This window comes from Anoplopoma fimbria, chromosome 2 (genome assembly GCF_027596085.1).
Source record: "Anoplopoma fimbria isolate UVic2021 breed Golden Eagle Sablefish chromosome 2, Afim_UVic_2022, whole genome shotgun sequence".
In the NCBI taxonomy this organism is placed as follows: domain Eukaryota; kingdom Metazoa; phylum Chordata; class Actinopteri; order Perciformes; family Anoplopomatidae; genus Anoplopoma; species Anoplopoma fimbria.
Window position 1 is genome coordinate 22,630,014 of NC_072450.1, and position 24,556 is coordinate 22,654,569.

General features: G+C 39.5%; 1 protein-coding gene across 1 annotated transcript in view; it reads left to right on the top strand.

Moving 5' to 3' along the window:
• The window catches only part of pcdh17 (protocadherin 17), a 52,221-nt gene extending 42,286 nt beyond the window's left edge, over positions 1-9,935 (top strand). The window contains exon 5 of the mRNA XM_054612255.1: positions 7,836-9,935. Coding sequence (XP_054468230.1) covers positions 7,836-8,533 — 698 coding nt within the window. The 3' untranslated portion in view covers positions 8,534-9,935. The remainder of the gene's footprint in view (positions 1-7,835) is intronic.
• The last annotated feature ends 14,621 nt before the right edge of the window (positions 9,936-24,556 follow it).

The window sequence follows — 24,556 nt, forward strand, 5'->3', positions numbered from 1 at the left end:
GTTAAACCTGTTTGTCGAGGTCACAAGTGTTTTATACTCAGGTCTGATTGTCGACAGATAACCGAGAAACGGTGAGATCCTCCACCTTACACCTTTTTTTTCACACAGTTGTCTCAAGGCCAACCTTCACCATAAATTAAAGCTAAAGGAAACCCTTTGATAATTGAGATTATAGCTGGCAGCACATGGCTCAGCTGTGAATGACAAGTCGGTAGCATGTTGTAAAAACACATGTAATGCAGTGAAAAGCCATTCATATTTTAATGGAGTATCATAAAATTAACTTCATAAAAAAACAATCAATATGCCCTGAAGTTGCAGACACTGGCAGAGTCTAAGTGCGCATTATGCTCTGCTCTAGTCGGACAGAAACAGGCAAACACACACCTACTTACGAACACGCGTCTACACACATGCAGCAGCCTTTATATAACCAGATAGGTCACTTGCAATCTAATTTGTATTTATAAGGACCACATTGTGCATTTTAGGGCCCTCATTGCTGCTTTGTGTAAAATGGAAAGTGCTGTGTGAGAACATCAACACAACGGTCCAGATGCCCCTCATCTCTACAACCCACAGAACCTTCCCGTCACCCACAGCACACAGCCCTGCTTGCTCATCATTGATTAGGCTTTGTGTGTTTGTTTTTGTTTGAATATGAGCTTATGCACCTCTTCCTCCACCTCCTCCTCCTCCTCCTCCTCTTGGGGTTTTATCCCTCACTCTCCTATGCATAAATACTCTCTCCTCAGGGTGTTCTTTGAACAACTTAGCCAGGCATTAGCTGACGGAGAGGCCTGCAGTTTGTGAGGGAGCGCCTGAAGAGAGGACGTGTTTGATCCTGAGATACACGTCCTTGTTTCAGTCTCGGCATTGCCAGCCACCGGGCACCCCCACTGCTGCTGCCAAGCTTTTCCTGCTATGCGTCCGTATTCTCTTGCCTCCCACTGTGATAAAAGCTATTACACTGGAGAGAAGTATCCCTCTCATTGTGCTCAAGCCACCCACTGCAGAAAGCAATCCAGACCTGTTCCCTGAACACGCAGCTACACTCACAGTAGAACTTTGAATCAATAATTGGACGCTAAACAACAATTTATCACGTTAAATTATGGAATTGTTTTAACATAGATACAGCTGTACCATTTTCGTACATCAAATTGGTTGTGTGCTCTGATGCCATGGATGGAGCTTTACCTGAAAAAACAGATATTAATGCATTTAAAATAAAATGCACTTTACTCCAAATTACCTTTTTAAATCACATCATGGGTAACAGCTGTTTACTGATTTCATGCTGAGCAGTAGGCCGGTATAAGTTTCATGTCTCACAGCAAACTATGGTGAATACACCAAAACAGTATTTTCATGGAAATACTATTGTACTGTAATCTTTGAAATAATGTTGACAAAATAAACTTGCCAACTGTAGAGAGCAATCTGCTTTCCCAGCACCGCCCGGTTTATAATCATAACAATAACAGATACAGCAATACACCTGAGTAATATGCTCATTATCACCACAACAATGCTGCGTAAGGAGAAAGACATTTAAAATACTTTGCTTGATATCTGAATTGATGAGAAATACAACATTTGGATTTCTTTGGGTCTTTGTCAAGGTCAAACTAAATTCAAAGCAGAACACATACTAGAGCAGAGTTTCATAATAAAACTTTTATTAAAAAATTGAAAAAGTGGCAACTGTTAGATGCCTCGATAGAGATTAAATCATGAGTTTTTTGTATTGTAACCCGGGGAAATTGGCCCCCGTCTTAAATTTATTTCTTAGAAAACAAAATGAAATTTCCAACGCACATTCCGTTCACCCAGACCCGAAGTTTGTTTGGTAGACTGGCGACCTGAGAAGCCATAAGATATTTACTAAACATTAGGCTCAGTCAGAGTGGAGACTCTCTCATCTGTGCAGCTCAAATATTTAGTCACCCTGATTGCGGGGCGGGGGAGTCGCATGGATCAGCTGGGCGAGATAGCAGTAGGCGAGGAGATTAAAAAACACAATGACACACACATGCATGCACACGTAAACACACACTGTGAGCTCCCTCAGGTGAACAGGTGCAGTCATGGTCTGTCACAGATGCTCTGCGCAATTCGTCAGCTGCCTTTCCTCCTGTCCACCTTGGGTGGGTTGGGGGATATTCACGACAACACAACCCCGACACCCAAGTACACAGACACACACACACACACATTATCTCGGATCATTCTCCATTTTCATAGGCTGCCTTAGTAGCCCGTAGAGCTGTTTAATGACTAGCCAGGTGTGCGTGATGGTAAAATGATTCACCACCACTGTGATTTGTGCAAAAGTATTATGTGTTTGTCGCTTTTTACTCTCCTGCACCTCCTTTTTGAAGTTACTGAACACTCTACCACACTACGGGTTTGTGTGTTCAGCTTGCTGCTTTGCTAGCAATAGCCTGTGTGTACAGCTCTCTCTTGGTTCATCTCTCCCTCCCACCACAGGAACCACAGTGTGTGACAGAGGGACATTAATCACAGGGCTGGGTAATAAAGCGAGGAGGGATGGGCACGCAGGGCCAGGGGGGCAGGCGTCTGGAGGGAGAAAAGGGTGTTTAGGGAAATCACAGCATGCTTTATGACACACACTGATACACAGGCACATTTTTACACTCACAGGTTTAGGTGCACATCCTTCATGCAGCGTGCTGAAAGCTTCCACCCTGAAAGTTTGAAAAATTCAATCTAAGAGAGGAGAGAAAAAACAACAACTCAGTATTCAAGGAATGGTGACCAGTTGCTTTCTATTAATATGTTGAGGGAGAGCCTTGTGCCTTCTTTCCCACCTGTGTGTGATTCTCCGTGGCCCGTGGACCTCGTTAATTAAGTGTTAATTTAGTAAAAGCCTTTTTCTGGAAGGATAACAGAGGGGCATTTTTTTTTAAGAATGTGGAAAGAAATGAGAGGCATTTTATGGCTCAGTAGAAGAAGCATCTTTACCGTTGCTGTGATGTTGAGATGGCTGCCTGAGCTTTTCATGATACTGATAACTCATGATATGAGATGGTAATAAAATGTGACTGTTTGTATATGAGTACAAACTAAATGATAACAGAACACACATTTAGTGGTCTGCTGGGTTTAACTGTATTACTTTTTTTTTTTTTTCAGCAATTATTCCTGACCCTTTTGGGTTATTGGAGTTTTTTAATATCAACCTCATTCCATCTTGACATTTTACAGTGGACGCTGGGTTGTGAATCATATCAAGTGGAGTTGTGATAGTGGATATTGAGTGTGTGTAGGGGTGGGAATGCTCCTGGTGGTAGAGATCAGGGCAATCAACTAACAGAAAGCAGACATACCAACATTGTGAATCTGACTTTTTTTTAATAAAAGAACAAAATGTATTTTCATAAATGAACTCTTATATGCATTGTCATGCTTAAAACTACCTACAATTTCAATCGACAATAGATGTAGTCTTCTGTTGTTTAGTCTCTGCCTAAGGAAAGCCATCACACACTACATTTTAGAAGCTCTACTCTGCTTTTAAATGGATTCTTCATTCAAATTATTCATTCAAATTATTCATAATTGATTCTGCTAGAACTGTCTTTAAAAATGTCCTAGCCACTTAAAAAAAGATACTTGTAGGAGCTGTTTTTGCATTTAAGATGAGGCACCTCATTGGTTCAGAAGGTAATTAACAAATCCTTCATTCATCTATCTTTCGTTTCCAATGCGGGCTATCTCACCCCGGGTGCTGTTACGAGGCGCGGCAGCATCTGATGTTGACAAATAACACGGTGAACCCAGATCATTTACTTTTTCTCCTTCTTTTTGCAATGTTGCTGAATGAAGGGACTTTCTGAATTTGTAATGATTTCTTTGACACTGTGTGTCCTTTTGCTATTCCTCACATATTTCTTAGAGCATTTTAGCTACTTTAATATCTGTTTCATGTGCTCTTAGCAGTATAGATAACTGGCAGCTACACAACCATCCTATCTAATTCATTGTTACCCAGCCTTGCTATTCTGCCCTAAAGCAAGGCAATTAACCCTGCCAGAGAGGCAGTAAGATATCTCTGGTTGCTCGCTGTTAAAAAAAATCCACAAGTACAAAAGAGTGTGGGGAGTTAATTACACTTTTTTGTGGGCAATAGAGGTGTAATAAATATCTGATTTCAATCAGAGATTCAGGTCAAGTATCTACAATAGGACTTCAAAGATACAAACATCAACTGTGACTGCTTCCAGACCAGGCAATTCAGTCAGAATTTCAGTGACACTTGCCTTGTAAATGAAGCTGGATCTTGCCTCTTCTCATCCCTCTGATGTCTAAGATGTATTGGTTACACTTTATACAGAGAAATTCAAAATTCTTGCTGCATACCATTGCATCTTACCCTGTTGTTTTCATTTGTTCATATTTAGTTCAGGGCCAATGTGGTTAAAATATGTACTGTCCTTTTTCAAGCCTTGTTCGGAAGAATAGATTTAAGGACAACTTTTTATTCTGCCCTACAATTTCACTGCCCGAGATTGCAAACTTGATAAACAAGAAAAACACCACTTCAAGATAAAAAAACAAATACTGCGTGTCTGATGTAAACAGAGATTGATATCTTGTGGTTCAAGGTTTCTTGAGGTTTTTGATTTGAGTACTAACAAATTTGAATACTGAAAGCAATAATTTGACAAAAGAATAACGCTCTGATGAATTGAGGGCAATTTACTAAAAGGATATCAACCTAAAACATAAAAGAGATTTGCAGTATAAGCACTTCTTAGGTGATGAGAAGTAGAAATGGTAATAATTAATATGGTAATATGATTATTTTTCTCAATTATTTATTGCGTATTCAGAAATAAGGAATAAAGCTGATTATTATTGTGCTTCATCATTGTTCCATATCAAATCATTGACAGAGAGGTAAATTAAATTGTGACAAATCATTGCATGTTTGAGTGTATCCAACAGTGTAATTTATGTTGGACCATACTCAGAGCTGAAAGGGAAACTGGAGAGGAAGCAACTGAGCCCGTCCCTGGTAGCCAAATCATCACTGGAAAATGTGTCCTTGGTGGAAGCTTCTGTTGCCCATCCCATAGAGCTGGTGAAGCCAATGGGAAGAAAGAGGGAGAGAGAGAAAGACAGGCAGAGAGAGAGAGGGAGGGACGAACGGAGATGAATGTCACCCTTGCTCTCATATGTCATATTGTTAACCATAGATACGAGAACGCCTCAAGGTTGAACGTGCAGCAGAGACATAAATAATCTATCAGAGGTTTCCTCCGACTAAATAGAGGGAAATATGTCTGCATGGATTATTTATGCTTTAATATGCACACGGTGAATGGACAATCACCTCTGAGAGCATGAAGACATTGTTGGGGCCAAGTTAATTGTGTGTGTCTGGAATGCGTGCGAGCTGGGTGTGTGAGGGGCAGTGGTTGTCGAGCTGTTAAGCTTGGTTACACATAGGGTCTATATTTTGTGGCTTGGTGATGGATTATGTCGTGCTCTGGTCGGAGAGTGTATTCAGGTTTGTATTATTTATGTACAAGTTTCCGTCCGAATCATCGATCTTTGTGCTTTTGACATGTTCCTTCTTCCTCACTGAAATCTCGAATCACTCGTGTGCAAACACAGGCCACAGGCACGCGAGTGCTTCTGTGTGTGCAGATGGATTCCTTCACCCTACCTCGCCCATAAACACACACACCATTTAAATGTAGTCCATCTCAAAGTGGTCTGGTGTCCGCTTTTCCAGCTCACCTTATTTCCTCTTCAGATGACTGCCTAGACATAGGAAATGTCAGGCTCTCTTTGCCAGCGCTCTGTGGCTTCTTCAAACATTTGTGAAGTGTTAAGCTCATCTTTACAGCTTAGGAGGGCAGCCTCTCGGGAATCTGGGCTGCTGACCCGCAGCACAGCAAAGGCAGCCTAGCCAAGTGCACTCAAGCACATCCACTCTGCCCGCTCATTTGCATCAATGAAAGATTGTATTAGTCCTACGTTTGTGGTCTCTAAAGGCAGCACTCCTGGCATACTGTAAAGGTCCATGCATTCCATAATGGAATTGATAGGGTTGCTTTACAGCTCCTAACAGTTGTGTTGTTGTCTTCTCACATTAGTTGAGGATAGCGGAGGACATTCTGTACAGCTTTTAGTCGCCTCATTCTTAGTCCTTTATTTGCTACCTTTGTAAAAAAGTCTTCAAGGATATTTACAATCCTTTCTATTAATATACCCCTCACAATTTCACACCACTGACTTTGGTTTCAGACTCCAAACCACAACAGGCTTGTTAAAGGTAGACAAATTACACTAATTTAAAATGTGGTATTGGTCTTTCACTCAATATACGAGGAAAAAGATTCATCATGAGGAATCTAGGTTTAAAATATTTACAGCAGGGGATGTGAAAGGTTTTATCAAACAAACAAGTGTTGTATTGCTTTAAGAAATTGCAAGTGTGGCGTTTGTCCGCTGTGTTTGTCTCCACAACAGGCAGAGATGCATTGCATATCTCAAAACCAATAGACAAATTGGCCTGAGCTGCTGCATTTGTTTAGACGACTGTGCGAGCAACCTTTGGATTTTACTGAAAAACTGTGTTCAATGCTGCTGTTTTATTTAATACTTGGGTTTGTCTAGCCTGTACCTTGTTGAGTCTACACTTTTTCAACTAATGGAATGATTGATGGAGGTTTGTAAAGGCATCATACTGAAATTTGACGAGTAGCATGTGCACAGTCTACAGCAGAGCCAAACATGATACAAATAGTTCATTTTAACTAACCCCTTACTGTGCATTACGCTCTCTGATGTGTGAATGAGGATGATATACAAGGAACTAGTTGTACCAGTTTGTATCAGTTTAGTATAGTTCCAACAGTTAGGATCCCGTCTATTTGGGCTTTCTTGGTTCTCTTCTCTTGGTTTCATCCCACCTGGCCAATAGAAAAATCACATTTGTGGAACAACAGATGCTCCATTTCTTTTCTCTATTCTTCACTTCACGCCCAAGAGGAGAAAAAAAAACGGGCTCCTGTTTTTATTTTATTATTATTTTTTAATCCAAGTTTGGGATCTGTTTGACACAGGCATGAACACTCCCATAATCAGCCAGAATGTGCATCTCTCTGAATAGAGATGAAAGAGGGGAAACACACACACACACACACACACACACACACACACACACACACACACACACACACACACACACACACACACACACACACACACACACACACACACACACACACACACGCTTATACCCACATGCACACACACACAACAACAACAACAGGAGCACACAAATAAACAGGCACAAACACATGGAGAGGAAGCACAAGCCATTTGGCACAGGTTCTCTGTCTAGGGAGGGCTTCAAAGCCCACTGACATGAATTTATGATAACGGCACTGTGCCTTTGCCAAACCTCAACTGTTGTTGTTTTTCTCTCACTCCCTCCCCAACCCTTCTGTATGCTCTGCCATCCCCTTGATCAGAGCTTTGAAAAATGCTAGCAGGTGTCCCCCAGTCCCTTGGAAAGGTGTGTGTCTATGTGTGCGTGCGTGCACATGTGTATGCATTTGCGTGTGTGTTTGGAATGAGACATCCTTAGCTGGCTCTTCCCTTTTTTTACATGGATTCATTCGATTTGGCTCTGCTTGACTTTGGGCTCCAACTCTTTGTACAGTTCAATTTCATAATGGTGCTATGATTCTATTACCCTCTCACTGTGTGGTTTAACTCTATCCAATTCTACACTGCTGACCTAAATATCTCTTTCTTCTCCATCCATCCCCTCCCCTTGTTTCTATCCGCAGATGAGGACTGTGTGAATTGTACGGAGGAGTGCCGGGTATTGGGTCATTCTGACCGCTGCTGGATGCCCCAGTTCCCCGCTGGAGGAAACCAGGCAGAAGGTGTTGACTACCGCAACAATATGTTTGTGCCAGCGGGCATGGAGACGGTGCCTGAGACAGAGACTTACGAGACTGTCAACCCCAATGGCAAGAAGACGTTCTGTACGTTTGGAAAAGAGAGGCGTGACCACACAATCCTTGTCGCCAATGTCAAGCCCTACTTGAAGGCGAAACGAGCCCTCAGTCCACTGCTCCAAGAGGTACCTTCAGCCTCCAGCAGTCCTACCAAGGGCTGCTCCACCATGTCTCCCTGCTCTTCAGTCAAAAGCCCAGCGGACGGAGCTGAAGGCAAACCGCCTCCTGCCACCTGCTCTGGCCACTACGGGCCTCCTGATGGTCAGTACCTGTCCCCAACCAAACAAACCAGAGACCAGGGGGGCTACCCACCATTGCCTCCCTCAGACCCAGTGGCCAAGGTGCTTGCAGAGGCCCGCTCTAGGATCAGCCAAGAGGCAGCCGGGGAAATGGAGTGTGTTCTGGAGCAGGTGGAGCCCGACGTGAACCGTGACAGAATGGACGCTGACCAGGTGGTGAGAGACATCGACAAACTATTGCAGGACTGCAGAGGAAGTGAGGCCACTGGAACTCTCAGGAAGTGACACAAAGGACTGCAAAAAAAAAAGAAGTACGGAGGTAGAGAGAGGAATATAATGCTATTCTAAAAACTCTCATGCAAAAACTGTCACCAAAACAAATGAAAAAGGTTAAACGGCTCTTCTGATAGGAGCTCTTTTCACTGTTGTTGTTTAAAGGACCGATATTGGACGAACAATGGGAACATTTATTATGTCAGTCATTTGGCACCAGTTTGGTGCTGGGATCCTTACCAACTAAAACGAACATCTGAATTCTGCTGAATTTATAAACACTTTTTGTTTTGGATTCTTAAACAAATTGCAGAGGCTTATGCCTCTGGCACCTCGCAAGCTATTATCTAAGTGCCCACCAGCTCATAAGTGTGTTGTTCATGGTCTCTTGTGAAATCCTACATATCTAAGTGTGTGTAGGTGGATTTCTGTTATGTGTGATGGCCATAGAAACTGAATGAAAAGGACTATTTATGGTCAGACATGACAATCGATGTGGAAACAGTCAAACAAATTCTAATCTGTTTGGGACAGTGAAAATAATTAAATACACAAAACAACCTTATCTCTCTTGACTTAAATATAAGTGTTTAATGTGTGATGGATACTGTATCTGAACATGAAGAGATTGGTTAATCAGGTGTGTGTTCGCAGGGATTGGTTATGGACTTGGAGACGGAGGGGCTTAATTGCCACCGAAGGAGAATTATTAACAGTGTAACCATGTTTCACTTGTCATTTGTAGCCACATGTGTAACTGTGTCTGTCTCACGCCTCTATTTAAACATTCATGTCGCTGACTGGTGTAGTTGCATGCACCAAATGTACACACATTTTACACATGTGCACTACACTTTGCTCATACACTTGCTGACACACTCACATGCACTGATGCCCCTACAGACACACACATACACACTAATGCTTTCACACAACTGGCCATCTGTGTAATTGTCTTATACATGGACATCATCAGCTTTCAGTCCCTTGTGTACAGTGAATTATCATGTGTGTGACTATGCCTTAAGGCAATCACAGGTTGTATAAAAAGGGACATTTTTTCCTCAACTGTGAAAAGATGAAATCTATATGATTATATAGATGACTATATGTATGAATCCATGTATAGTGTCCAAATATTAACTACATATTTATACATTTTATAGGAAAAAAATAAATGAGGAATCTCAGCAAAAAAGTGTCCTTGAGTTAAGATCAGGTGTGGGGTATTAACTCAAAGAACTGCAAAGGACACTGCCATTGTTTCGAAGACAAATATCCAAAAATATAAATAACAAGAAAATGTCCCTTCACATTATCACTATACATAATATCATTATATGTGTAAATGTATCCAATTTAGATGTGTTAACATCAAAAAAACTGACATATTTTTATTGATTTTACTGCAATTTCTGTGCATTTGAGCCAAATTGTTATGTGTACAAAAGCTATATTGTGTATTTTATTAAATTAATATATAGTTGTGTTGCAATATACATGGGCTTATATTGTATTTGGCAAAAGTTGCCTTAGTAGCTGTCGAACTCTGTGAGTTTGCTTTAGTTTGGGTTTTTGTTGGTGTTTCTTTTCCTCTCTATTCTGCGTCATTGCAGGCTGGCTTCAGTGCTTTTGAGATTTCGCCTCTTTTTACCCGACGGTCCAGCTGGATCAAATACAATAACTGTTGAAGCTTAATGAGCCAGCTGATTTAGAATACAATCCAAACCAACAACAAAAAGCAACAACCGCAAGATAACAATTTGAATATTTTTACTGAGCAGATTTTTACAGGGCAGCTATTTTCTTTAACAATAACTAGTATGCGTATCTCTTGTGTTCCATATGTTTTTACTTTCTTTCCAAAAAAAGAAACCTGCCATATTGAAAGTGGAGTGGTTTCCTTGGTGATCATAAAACTGCCTTACTGTCTCTGCGGAGAGCTTGTTGTATCTGTGGAGCTTGTGACTGCTTATAAAGCCCTGGTCCACCAGAATGTGCATTTTCTATTAAGGACCAAAAACGGTTCTTTTTCAGTAGTCTGTGTTGTTTATGTATGTACTTCTTCTCGATACATGTTAGAAGTCTCATATTTTGCAGAGAAACTTGACATCTGAAATTCTATCAAAAGTTACTTTGGATTTGATGTCTTAGCTGTTTAGGTACACGGTTTTAGAACCAAGTGTCTTTACATTCAGGCTTTCTTAAAAAAAATTATACAGACATTTATTTTTGAAAATTTTGGCACATTTCGGCCACTCTCTGAAATAAGGGAGGTGCTTTTTCTAATATACTCTGACAGTAAAAAAAAAAAGCAGAACAGTAGGCTATTAGACTAGATGTGTTTTGGAAAATATGACTACAATCACCAAATCTATGTAAGATGCAGCCATGAGAGGGAACAGTGACTTGCATTCATATGGCTCCTGGTGTGTTTATTGCATTCATATGGCTCCTGGTGTGTTTATCGTAAAGTGTTTCTGAGCTGAGTTGGAATCTTGACAGCAGATATAACTCATTCAACCTTGCAGACATGTCACATCTCAGTATTTTGGTATTTCTGTTCTTGCTTCTTTTTCTTAATCGATATACATGTTTGGACATTCTCCTGCCATTCTGCCATTCTCCCCTGATCTTTTGCCTACTTTTTTTTATTTCACTATTCATTTGCTTACTTTTCTTCTCTTCAGCTGTTTGCTTTCTCGCCTCTAAGGGAGCAAAGCAACTGTTAGCTTTTCTTCTCTCTTTCGTCTGCAAAGTATTTGGTTTTGGTTTACCCTTGCTCTTTTCCTAGGAGATGGCAGGGGCTGTTTTTAGAGAGGGCTTGAAGAATTGACGGAGGAGTAAAATACTTATGGTTATTTTTAAATGAGACCTTTTTGTTATCTCTCTCAAATATTTGGATAAATCAAGCAAGTCTGACATTCACTTGATACAATCAGTTAATATGTGCTTTTCAAAGTGTGCACTGCAAAATGTGATCTTGACAAAAATGCGTGCATTTGTGCACATGTACACGCACGCACACAAAAACTTGGGCACTTCAGCAGCACACTGCCTTTCATTTAAATGCATAGACCCTAAGAGGTAATATTAAGGCTGAAATAGAGAGGAAACACTTCCCAAACAAATGTGACACTTTTTTTATCTCATTGTGCTAAGTCTTCATGCTGGATCAAGCATTCTCTTCTTTGTGTGTGTGTGTGTGTGTGTGTGTGTGTGTGTGTGTGTGTGTGTGTGTGTGTGTGTGTGTGTGTGTGTGTGTGTGTGTGTGTGTGTGTGTGTGTGTGTGTGTGTGTGTGTGTGTGTGTGTGTGTGATCCGCTTCCATGCCCCTTATTGTTTGACAAAACAAATCCTTTCTTATTTAATTTCTGTTACACATGTACTATAGATTAAATTCCAACTCACAGAGAAATTATGTTGTTGTGGTCTCTCTTTTATTTGGGCATTAATTAAAACAAAGTGCAGAGGTCACCTCAGGACTCTGTCTTTTGCTCAGTCTGGATGCCACAAACAGCCACTGTCACACTTCCACACTTCAGGCACATTTAAAGTGCTGTCCCCTCAAATGGAGATCCCCTGGCCTAGCCGCTGTCTACACTTGCAAACTGTGGGCAGGAAAGGAGCTTGGTCCAGTGGATGGAAGGTATTCTTTAAAGCCATGGCCCCACTCTCAGGCTATTTGCTGTCTAATAGAGCAGAGGCTGCTGCTGAGGTCAACACATAGTTGGAGATTGAGCATAATGCAAGGCCTCTCATTATTGTCTAATTACATACTGTTGGCATCATACACTTGTTGCAGTGCATTACTCAAATCTAGAGTGGGTTATTTTTGCCCACTTGAGACTGTTGGTTTTACCAAGTGATTAGAACAGGGCCTTGTTTAATATGGCTAACCGCCTCTGATCTCTGGCTGATGCAGGTGCACACAGTCTCATACAGCCACTGCTTCCCACGCATAGAATCAACATGTCATTTTGGTTAGTTAAAACAAGCACCCAATGTCTGTCAGTGTTGTCCCCTCACCCCCAAGCCCACACTGATAGCATAGGGCTCCACGCTACAATGGGCAACTGGTGAAAAGACCAGAGACATTCATTTGTATGGATTATTTCAACTGCTATTGTCTAAAGGCTGTGTTCATTGTGATCTATCTGAAAAAAAGATGAAAAGATCAAATAAAAAAGCAATTACTAATAATGTTTGCTCTTGTCCTTGTATGAGTTGGTTGAGGAATGGCTAGTCATGGCTTTGATTTAATTTCTCTTCTCACCTGAATTTTTTGTTCTTTCAAGCATCTACGCAGCCAATTTTGCCTTGTCAAATAAGATTGCACTGTTTACTTTCACAGTGCTTGGAAAAGATAAAAAAAGCTTTTTCAATTGTGTTTTTTGGTTTTAAACGGACATGTGCATGTTTTTTCTACTGATTGCTCAGAGGCAAATAAATTGGTGCTTGAAATTATGGTAACTAATGTTTCTCAGATAAGATGTTGCACTTCACCCTTCAGCTAGATAAGCATTCAGAGACCAATTTGAAGTCTCTTCAATACTGGCCTGTGGTAAGAGAGATATACTATATCCTTCCCATTTGCTCAGTGAAATATAGTTTGCTTAATTTGTAATTAATGGCTATTAGACGTTAGATGCTCAGAGTGGAACATAAACTGGCAGTGGCAGATGTGACCTCACTCATGGTGTTTAGTTTCTCATGAAAAAATAGTGAACAAACTTTTTGGACAAGTGCTTGAAGTATTAGTGCTTTGAAATGGGTTTTTAATGTCCTTTTCAGTGTTTTCAAACACAAAATGACCGACCATGGAAGATAATGATACACCATTACAATTAGCTCCGGCAACTATTCCATCATCACTGTTTGATTGCAGAAGTACATATGGTTGTATGCTCTTGTGACTCCACGCATCAATGGCATACTGCTGTCTAAGGATTAAAGTTAATTAATTTCCAAGACTGCAAGCCTTGGATAAAGCGACTTACAATCAGTAGTATATTACATATCATTCACCCATTCACACACTGATGACAGGCTACCATGCAAGGTGCCACCATCAGACTCTAACTAACATTCATGCAACATCCAGTCCACACCGATGGCAAGTGTCTTGCCCAAGGACACATCGACTGCCGAAGCCGGGTATCGAACCACCGATCCTCTGATTGGAGAACTACCTTGCACTACGCCACAGCCGCCCTGTATACAGTTTTGATGGATACTTTAGTACACTATTCATTTAGTTGTTTATTCCCAGGCAAATTGAATTAGATATTTCAGAGCAACACTGTGTAGGAAAATCATATTATTGCATTTTTATCAAGGTCCTTGATTCAAATAGCAGTGCAAATGAGATTTAATCAAGTACTGTTCCATATTGAGCTTGCTTAAAGGGCAAATGAAGAGTAAATATTTTCAGCACAAAGAAAAGGTAACCATCATATTGTAGTTAAGGACAAGGGTTCTCCCTCCATTTGTCGTTGTGTTAAAGAAGGTAGACAAATTGAAAACGTGCACGTGTGGGTGTATGGCTATGTAAAAGAGACGTTAGAGACACAGAGGTTGAAAATAGGAATGCACGTCTCACAACAGGAATCAGGAGTCATGCGTAACAATTTTGATTTGATGCTAACCCCCAACCCAACACACCACCAACAAACTCACACTTTTCATCAAACAGAGGAAGAAATGATTGCACATCGTTTCAATAATGATTTTGCCATGGTGTTAAGAACTTTTGTGCCTCTTTATGTTCATTTACATCCACACTATTGAAAGAGAACTATCCTTTCCCCCTGTGTTAACTGGAAACTATTGTTTGTTGTATGCTTTTGAGGATTTGAAGACACAATAAGCATGTGCTTATAACATTGAATCATTCCACATTTTTGTCACCTTGAAGAGAGGCAATGTGTTAAGTATTCAAGTAGCAGAATAGAAAGCACCAATATAATGGCTCTAGAGAGCTTCTGTTAAGGAGCCAGTTCAGATTATGAGGGATATTGCTAGATTTAAAAGGTAAATAACCAAGACGGAAAACGTAATATGAAGTAGACATGTCAATACTCGTTGCGCAAGGATGCCTAAAACAATGACAACAAAAAACAGCTTATGAGTTATGAAAGAGGGTAGACTTAAGTGCAAGGTGGGAGGAAGACACTTAATAATGGAACCGTTACACTCTGCTGAGTGCAATGATGCCTCGCCACGGTAGTCTAAGACAAATGGTTCACGAGTTACAGAAGAGGACTGGGCTAAAATGTAGGGGGCGGGGTTAGGAGTCTGTGAGGCATGTAAATGTACTAAGGACTGGAGGGCATGTAATGCTTGAGAAATTTGAAACAGATTGGACAAAGTACGACGATCTGATTAAACCTGTAGGCTGAGTTCCTTAAAGTGCAGCGCCTGTTAAAGGCTAAAAAATTGCTAAAATGGCTTATTAAATTCAAAATTGCTGACCTTGTTTTGGGTTTTTGGTATGCATTCAAGATACTTTTTGGTGCCTCTCCATATTTTACACCATTCTACCAAATTTCATCCATGTAGGTGAAACTTCAATAACGGGACCGATTTTAGCAACTTTGTGGGGGGCGTTATCGAGCCAATTGGGCAACCCCAAGCATGAGATGCCTAAAATATAAAATATTACACGAGTCCTGACAAGTGGGCCAAGTATCACAGTTCCCCAAGAACATTAAGCTCCTCAAGAAGGCATTTCATTTGCATAAATAACAACAATTCCTTCAGGTTCAATAGGGTTCTCCAACCCCTGGTAGTTGCTTGGGCCCTTGATATCCCAAGTCTGGTGTGTCAGACACTCAAGAGCTAAGAGGAACCACATTAGGTGTGTATTGGACAGAATATTCAAAGCTAGAGTGGGTGACATAACAGCTGTTTTAGGTCAAAGCTTTACTGTGGAAGCAAACAGATTTGGCCAGGAGAGCTTGAGAGGGAGAGGAAATCCAAGCAACTGCCCCACACTCAAGTTAAGTGAGACTGAAATTTCACAATCGGGTGATGTAAAAATAAGACCTGCTCATGCTCCCAGTCCTCTTCCCTCCTCTCATGATGTTTATTCAAACTGATTTAAGCAGCATGCCAGTAGCTAAGTAGAAACTTTATTTTAGTAATGTCCAACCCCGCCCCAAACTATAGAAAATGGAGATGGACATTTTTCTCAAAAAAAGAGTGTGTTGGTGTAAAAATGGAATTGTTAAATGATTTCTGACATGGTATTTTAAACGAGCACAGTCAGTCTAACACTGTGCTTCTTTACTCAACACATTCATGAAAGTAATAATTTTTTTAATCATTTATTTAGTCTGTAACTCAAAAGGAACAGCTGCCAATGTCCTTTATGAACATGCTTCTCAGAGACATATGGAGGACAAGATGTAAAAGGAGAGAGGCTTTAGGAAAACCCCAGAAAGACACACAAACACATGGACGCTGTGTCCATTGCTGGCTAGCTAACAACTAGCTTTTGCTAAAGTCTTTTGCTATTTTGGTGAAACAAACAAATGACCCAGAAGTCAAATTCCAACTTCAGATTTTCCTATTGTTATTTTCAGAGGAAATCAACACAACCTGGGGATGAGAACTTAGCGAAAGCAACACGAATACAGGCTCGTGAACAACATCAGGAAGAGAGGAAATGTAGTGGTGGATGGGCAGGAGGGCAACAGTTTATAACAAACAAAATACTCACAATTGCAGTAAGATCGTAGAGTTAAGGAAACAAATTTGTATATTTATTAATTTACAGCACATTATGCTCCTATTTCTGTCTTTACCAGATATTTTCAACAATACAAAACACTAATATTGTTTTTGTTAGTAGAATTATATAATTTAAGAGGTGGACTTATGCAGGCAATAGCATCAAATTACTTAGTGATTTAAAGATTAAGGATATATATATATATATATTGATAGTTTTATATTGTCTTATCAATCACCATTTGGTCTATAACCCATTTCTCTGTAGCATTGGGATTTGTGGAATAATTATATAAAAATATATGAAATTAATATTTATTTTTGTGATACAATTGGCCCCAAAGAAGAGTATAGTGGTTTGGTATGCTATAAATATTTCAGAAAGTCATATTGTAGCATGTCATTAAAAAAGTCAAACAATTGTATATACAGTGAATAAAAAAGCTTTCAAAATAACATGTAACATAGTATTGTATGCCTTGGAAATAGTAAAAAATAACTAATATAGTATGATTTATAATATGTAATACAAATATAACAGTATGGGATGGCATTAAATATATAGTGTCATGGTATAATATGTATAAAAAGGAAATACTATCACATGATATTTTGATCACTTAAATGGCTAACTATACTGTGACATAATTGACATTATATAATATGTATTATATATTCAAATCAATTCAATTCAGTTTATTTTGTATAGCCCAGAATCACAAATTACAAATTTGCCTCAGAGGGCTTTACAATCTGTACACATTAGACATCCTCTGTCCCGGAACCCTCACATCGGCACAGGAAGAACTCCCCCCAGGGATCCTTCTCCCAGGATGGACAGAATGCAATAGATGTCATTTGTACAGAATGAACAGCATAACAGAGATACAACACATTCAATGTATACGACATAAATTATTCATATAATAAGAGTAGTGAGCAGAGTAAGGAAAAAATTAAGACTACGTATAATAACAGCAGCAATTATTATAGTAGAATTATAATTATGAAATAGGGAATAGTAATAGTAATATGACTAATAATAATAATCAAAGTAGCAGTGGGTGTCAGCCGGGTCACAGCAGGAGGCACAACTACGGTCCAGGTACCACAACGATTCATGGGCAAACCTGCAAAGCGAGAAAGCAAAAAGGGCTTCAGGGTGGAAGCAAAGCTAATATGCGTGATGGTACAGGTAATAGTAATAGTAATGTGACTAATAATAATAATGGTAGTAGCAGTTGGTGTCAGCAGGGCCATAGCAGGAGGCACGACCACAGTCCAGGTACAGCCACTATTTATAGAAGCCTGCGAAGCGAGAAAGCACAAAGACTCCATGGTAGAAGCAAAGTCAATAAGCGTAATAGAACAGGGAATAATAATAGTAATGTGACTAATAATGATAGTGGTAGTAGCAGTGGGTGTCAGCAGGGCCTCAGCAGGTGGCACGATGACAGTCCAAATATAACCCCGATTCCTGGGAACCTGCAAGGCGAGAAAGCACAAGGACTCCGGGAAAGAAGCAAAATCAGTAATGTGCATAAATAGGAGATTAATACATAAAGAATATACAGCGGGTAAAATAAGTATTGAACACGTCACCATTTTTCACAGTAAATATATTTCTAAAGGTGCTATTGACATGAAATTTTCATCAGATGTCGGTAACAACCCAAGTAATCCATACATACGTGGCCAGTTTATGGTGAAATGATGTTCTTTCCACTTCCGGATTATGGCCCCAACAGTGCTCACTGGAACATTCAGAAGTTTAGAAATCCTTCTGTAACCAATGCCATCAGTATGTTTTGCAACAATAACGTTGCGAAGGTCTTGAGAGAGCTCTTTGCTTTTACCCATCATGAGATGTTTCTTGTGTGACACCTTGGTAATGAAACACCTTTTTATAGGCCATCAGTTGGGACTGAACCAGCTGATATTAATTTGCACTGACAAGGGGCAGGATTGCTTTCTAATTACTGATAGATTTCAGCTGGTGTCTTGGTTTTCCATGCCTTTTTGCACCTCCCTTTCTTCATGTGTTCAATACTTTTTCCCTGTGTCATTACATTTTATTACACATAACTTCATTTCTGAACGTATTTGTTTGGTTTGTTTTGCTTTGTATGTATGGACTAGTTGGGTTGTTAGCAACACCTGGTGAACATTTCATGTCAATAGCACCTTTAGAAATATATTTACTGAGAAAAATGGTGACGTGTTCAATACTTATTTTACCCGCTGTATATATATATATTGACATTACCATTTTGCAGAACTATTCCTTGACTTATTTGTGAATATTGTACACGTAGTATACAAATGTTTTTTTTATGCCTTGTTTGTTATACTTTAGTATAACTTTTTTGACAGCTGTTTATGATATTTTGCACACATACTTTACAAATACTTTTCATGACATATTATACTTGGGCTATTTCATAACCCTTTTTTGAACACTATACAATGAGTTTCATATGGCTTTTTAATGCAACTTTCTCTACTATGACTTTTTCATGACTTTACCGATACACTGTACTTTTACTTTTTATGACCTTTTTGATAAACTGTATGATGGCTTTTATTAACTTTTTTTTTTAACAAACTATAATATGATTTATTGATTACTTTTTGGCATGAAATTCTAGGACTCTTTCACATACTATACTATGACTTTCATGAGTTTTAAACTTAGTATATTATGGCTTTTCACAATAATTTTTCATGAATTTCTTTAGACATTTCCTTCTATGACTATATATGAAGTTTCGACCTACAAATCTATGACTCCATTTCATACTTTTTTGACATACTATACTGTGACTCATTTATTCCTTTTTTGAAATACATTAATGAGACTATAATATTTTGACATAATATTGTAAAAAAGCCCACAATACACTGACTTTTCTTATGATTATTTTTGACAAACTATATCATGAACATATACAATGTTTTCGGCATACTATACTTAGATTTTTTATGATTTTTTTTATAATACCATGCCTTAGCTTTTTTCTAGCTTTTTTAACATACTCGACATATTTGCTTTATATAATGGCTATTTTCTACATGCTATACAATGGCTTTTTACAACACATACAGTGTAAAGTGACAGAAGTGTTCACAACTTTCCTGTCTGTACTCTCCAAATTGTTGTATCCACATTTTTATGATTTTTTTCGACACTATACGGTTTATTCATGATTTTTTTGACATACTATAGCATGCGTTTTTATTTACTTTTTTTCAACAATCCTACGATTTCTTTTTTCTACATTCTATACTATGCCCTTTTTACAACTTTTTTCAACAAACAATACTATGGCTACTTTCAGCATGTTATACTATGAGTTTATTCGACATACTACACAAGGACTTTTTACAACATTCTATTGCCTGAATTATTTAATGCTTTAAAAAAAATACTATACAATGACTTGTTTATGACTTTTTTGGACATATTATACTATGGCTATTTTGATAATACTATACTATGGCTATTTTTAACATACTATACTATGAATTTGTCTTTTTGCGACAATTTATAGTATGGCTTTCAACATACTATACTATTACTTGTTTATGACTTTTTTACTATGATATGGCTTTTTTTTAAAATACTCTTCTAAACTTATTTTTTATTTACTTTAATGTTTCATTCATATTTAGTGATCATGTAGTATAGTACTTTTAAACACAGCTATTTGAGATTCCCTAATTTGTACCACCAATATCCATCTTTGGATATCTATCCAATCTCCATCTATCTGTCTTTGATAACTTGTCACAGAGGCCATCACAGAGAGAGCATGTAAAAGAGAAGACATATACCTAAGTGGCTATACAATAACAACAGGATGTGATTAGGAAAGAGGGAACAGGAAGGTCAATATTGCAGTAACAGAATATGACCTTGGGGACAAATTTCTGACATTGAACCTGTTCTCCTTTGGCAGAACTGCAACATTGATCCTATCATATCATATCAATTAGCTATGCCATGATTAACTGAGCGATACCACAATGTCATTATGACAATGTACTTTGGGATATATCCTGAGCTTCCCTTTTTGTCTACTCTAAATTTTAAATTATTTGAAAATGGAAGCGTGTGGAAGTGTGATCTTTGTAAAGTAATGTTAAGGTCAGGCCTTAAAGCAGAGTTTGTCAACTTTGCATGACATAATCTGCAATTATACAGTCTGGGGTCAATTCAACCCAATATGAATAGTGTGTTGTGTTGTTATGGTATAATAAGTTTCACTCATATCAGTACGCATGCAGAAATGTGAAGACACACACACACACACACACACACACACACACACACACACACACACACACACACACACACACACACACACACACACACACACACACACACACACACACACACACACACAGAGACACAAACACACACAGAGGCAGACATGCAGCCCCACAATCACCAATTACTTTTGCTGCATGATAAATCTCATGATAGGAAAAGTAAATTAGAGGGGCAGATAATTGAATTTACCTTAATAGCTTGTGCTCTTTATCTTCCATATTGACTCTCTTTGTTAAAATAAGAACATAAATTACATTTCCAAGCAATTATGTGATTCAGTGCCAGGAGTTCTTTCTGTTTGGGTTTCGCATAATTCAGCGCTACTTTCGTAGTAATTTTACAATTTAAAAACCTTTAAAACAAACTTAAATTGCAAATTTCCCCGCTGCGGGACTAATAAAGGATTATCTTATCTTATCTTATCTTATCTTATAATTAAAAACCTATTGTAGTTTACTGTAGCTCATGAAAGGTTTACATTTAAAAAAAGGGTTGAACACATATTCTGTTTAAGGTGAAAGTGTAGACATTTTGCTTCAGCTGTAGTGAAGTAATGATGGCTCAAAGAGAGTCTATTTGACTAAAGAATGCCTCTCCCAGAATAATACTTCACTTTGGGACTCAAGGCTTTAGCTTTGAGAGTCAATTGACCACAATGAAAGTCTGAGAGACATTTGTCTTTTGGCACCTTTTCAAAGAATCAGTCTCGGGCACACCAAACTTTTGTATACAGTGTACAGCAACAGCAACTGGCAGCTTTAGTCAGATCAAAGACTTTCGCCTCCGCCTTCCTCCCTTTGTTTTCAAAGTTTATATGTCTCCAGTATGAACACAGCAGTGGGTATCATGTAGGGATGACGGCCCCTCTCAGAACTCAGAGACATGGCTGACAAAGGAGATTAGAGCGTCAGACAGCATGCCTGCATGTGATTAGACCATCCATTCGAGCTTTGAACCCCCACCACCACCCCCAACTGTTCCCCAAATGTATAAACTTAAACACTGGCAAAACAGTAGTACGCAGTCCGCATCAATGAGGAGTGAGGAATGGAACGATCAAACTGGAATCAGCAAGGGAAACACAAACAAAGAGTTGCTAAATAAGCTGAGCGACATACAGAGGCCTTTTCCTCGGCTAATGGCTAGAGCAAATAGAATGGGCCTTCAGGGATTTAAAGGGCTGCGGCTGACAGTTAAAGCAGTCTAAAGCTGATCTACAACAAAGTGAGAATGTGATGCATCTGCAAAGCACCAACCTGGACAGGATGAGAGGGTGTAAATAACAGGCACTCCCCAGAGATGTGTGCCACATAACACAAAGACTCCCTGGTTTGGGTGTTTGATTTGTTTGAATGCTATCTGACATTTACCTAACCAGCTTCAGAGAAATTATCTTTAAGGATTCTCAATTTGGCTCAACAATGGTACAAGCTGTCTGTCTTCCTCCATTTGAGTTGCCACTGCACAAATTGGTACTACATATCATACATTAGTTTGACTTTATATTTTGCTTGTCTTCAGTATGTTGCAGTAATACAACTTTATATAGAAAGTCACTGTGAAATCATGCCAGCGTTATCCGATGGTGGAAAAAAAGCATTCCATTTCCATTCATGTCTCTTTCTGTTCTTAACTGGTCCAACATTCCTGCCACCACATCTCTGGTACCTTAATGGAAAGCATAAGAGATGCCCTTCTTATGTTTCCCCGTTCAGATATAATGCTCTTTCTCTGCCTCTCTATGTCGGTCTCTTCCCCTGGACAACACAGACTATCACACCGAGTGACGAGTGTGTGTGTGAGTGAGTGTGTAACTGTGTGTGTTGTGAATCTAGGCTATTGTTACAGCTCAGATCACAACAGAGCCTAGTGCACATCAGAACACCCTGTTTTCAAGTGTCAGTTGAGTGGCAAAAGGACAGTGACAGTGCTATCTCGGATGTGTGAGACAATGCGCCTGACACAATGCGCCTGACACAAGTTCACAATAAGGTGTCACGATGTACATCAAATAATATTGGCAAATTGGTCAGGTCGAATGGCTTTTTTTTTTCGTAAAGTCATGTGGAGAATCTTATTTGATTGAGTTATCAATGTATTGATCAACTGACTGCTAAACAGATGAAGCTATTGATAAAATAATTGATTTACTTTTCACTAACATCATGCACCAAAGGTGTCCGGTGAGACAAATTCATATTTCCTATCAAAAATTGAATTTATTCTGCCGCAAAACATCTGGGTGTAATGATCACTATTACATACAAACTAGTTCTCAAAAGCTGACAAAGAGACAGAGATACAAGGAATGTTCAGTTTACTAAATGCTCAGGCAGGTTCAAAACCAGGAGAACAGGCAAACAAATCCAAAAGGGGCAGAAAATAAAAGGAAATGAAGGGCCTCAGGCAACCCAGGTAATACATAACTGAACTGGGGGGAGCAATGGCGCAACCCTGTAGGGGTTAAAATGACAAACGATAGAAACCTGCACACCACACTACCTGGGTCATCAAGGAGCACGGGGAAATGTAGATGTATAATGCCCAGAGGGGAGTCAGGTGCAACACAAACAACACGCACCCACCATTTTCACCTAGCCTGTGTAATTCCAGCGAGCGCAGACGCTAAAAAAGAGCCCAACACGTCCAAGAGATCAAATGGTATGAAAAGACAGTTCATATGCCTTTGACACTCCCGAAACCAAACAAAACCACTTCAATGTCATGCTGCCTGTAGATTGTTCAGCTGTTCAGTGTGTCTGATGTGACCTTGCGTTCAACTTAACTTGTCAACTCCCAAACTTTGCCTCCCTGTCATCCACTTGTGTTGGAAACATCCTGCCACCGACTGAAAACACTCCTTAAGTTCTTGGGGACATAGGCCTGTCACCCGCTACTGTCACCATGAGTCAACAGGCAACTGAGGTGCATCAATAGGGCAGTTAGCTCACATACTCTCTTTGCTGAGGTCACAAAACAAAATGTGAAATTATTATAATTGTGTGTGCTGCAGAGTACATTTTTTGCAATATGCCAAAATCCAATGGATAAATCAGAGCCGACGATGAGGTTCCTGATCACTGCTGGGCTGGCTTGAAAAGCTGCAGCAGACATCACTGCATGGTGTCCAGAAGAGAGAACCACACTGATAGTTGGGGATTCCTTAATCAGGAACATCCATCTTTTCAACACGGCTGTGGCATAGTTTGGGGCGGCTGTGGCGTAGTGGAGAGCAAGGTAGTTCTCCAATCAGAGGGTCGGTGGTTCGATACCCGGCTTCGGCAGTCGATGTGTCCTTGGGCAAGACGTTGTTGCATGGTAGCCTGTCATCAGTGGGTGAATGATATATAATATACTACTGATTGTAAGTCGCTTTGGATAAAAGCGTCTGCTAAATGACTGTAATGTAATGTAACACAGTCACCCACTGCTTCCCCTGAGCCACGACCCACGACATCCTGTTAAAACAGCCTGCTGGACGCACTCCAGACCACTATTCGGCAAATTATCGTTCATGTGGGACTCTACGATACAGTCCTTCAACAGTCTGAGTTGACCAAAAGTGATTAAATAAATCTTTTACACTTTTTACACCCCTTGTGTCATTAACACCCTTAACCCTCAGTTTTCCCCATTCAGAATATTGTGATAGACAGGCTGCCCATTCCACACTGCACTCTCAAAGCCATAAACAAAAACAACCTCTCTTACATCCATCCCAGTTTTATTTTTATCGGCTCCCAGCGCAAGTTTTATTATTTTCATCTTCACTTCTGTCAACTCCATCCCGTCCTTTTGGACTCAGCCCAGGCGCACGCCCACTTCCGTATTACTCCATCATAACAAACAGCACATGAATTCCACCAATCTCAGAACCCTACACAAATCCTCTCATCTAATCACAAAACAATCCTTGAAACTTGCTCTGTTAAACACCCGGTCACTTATCATCAAAAACATCATTACTGA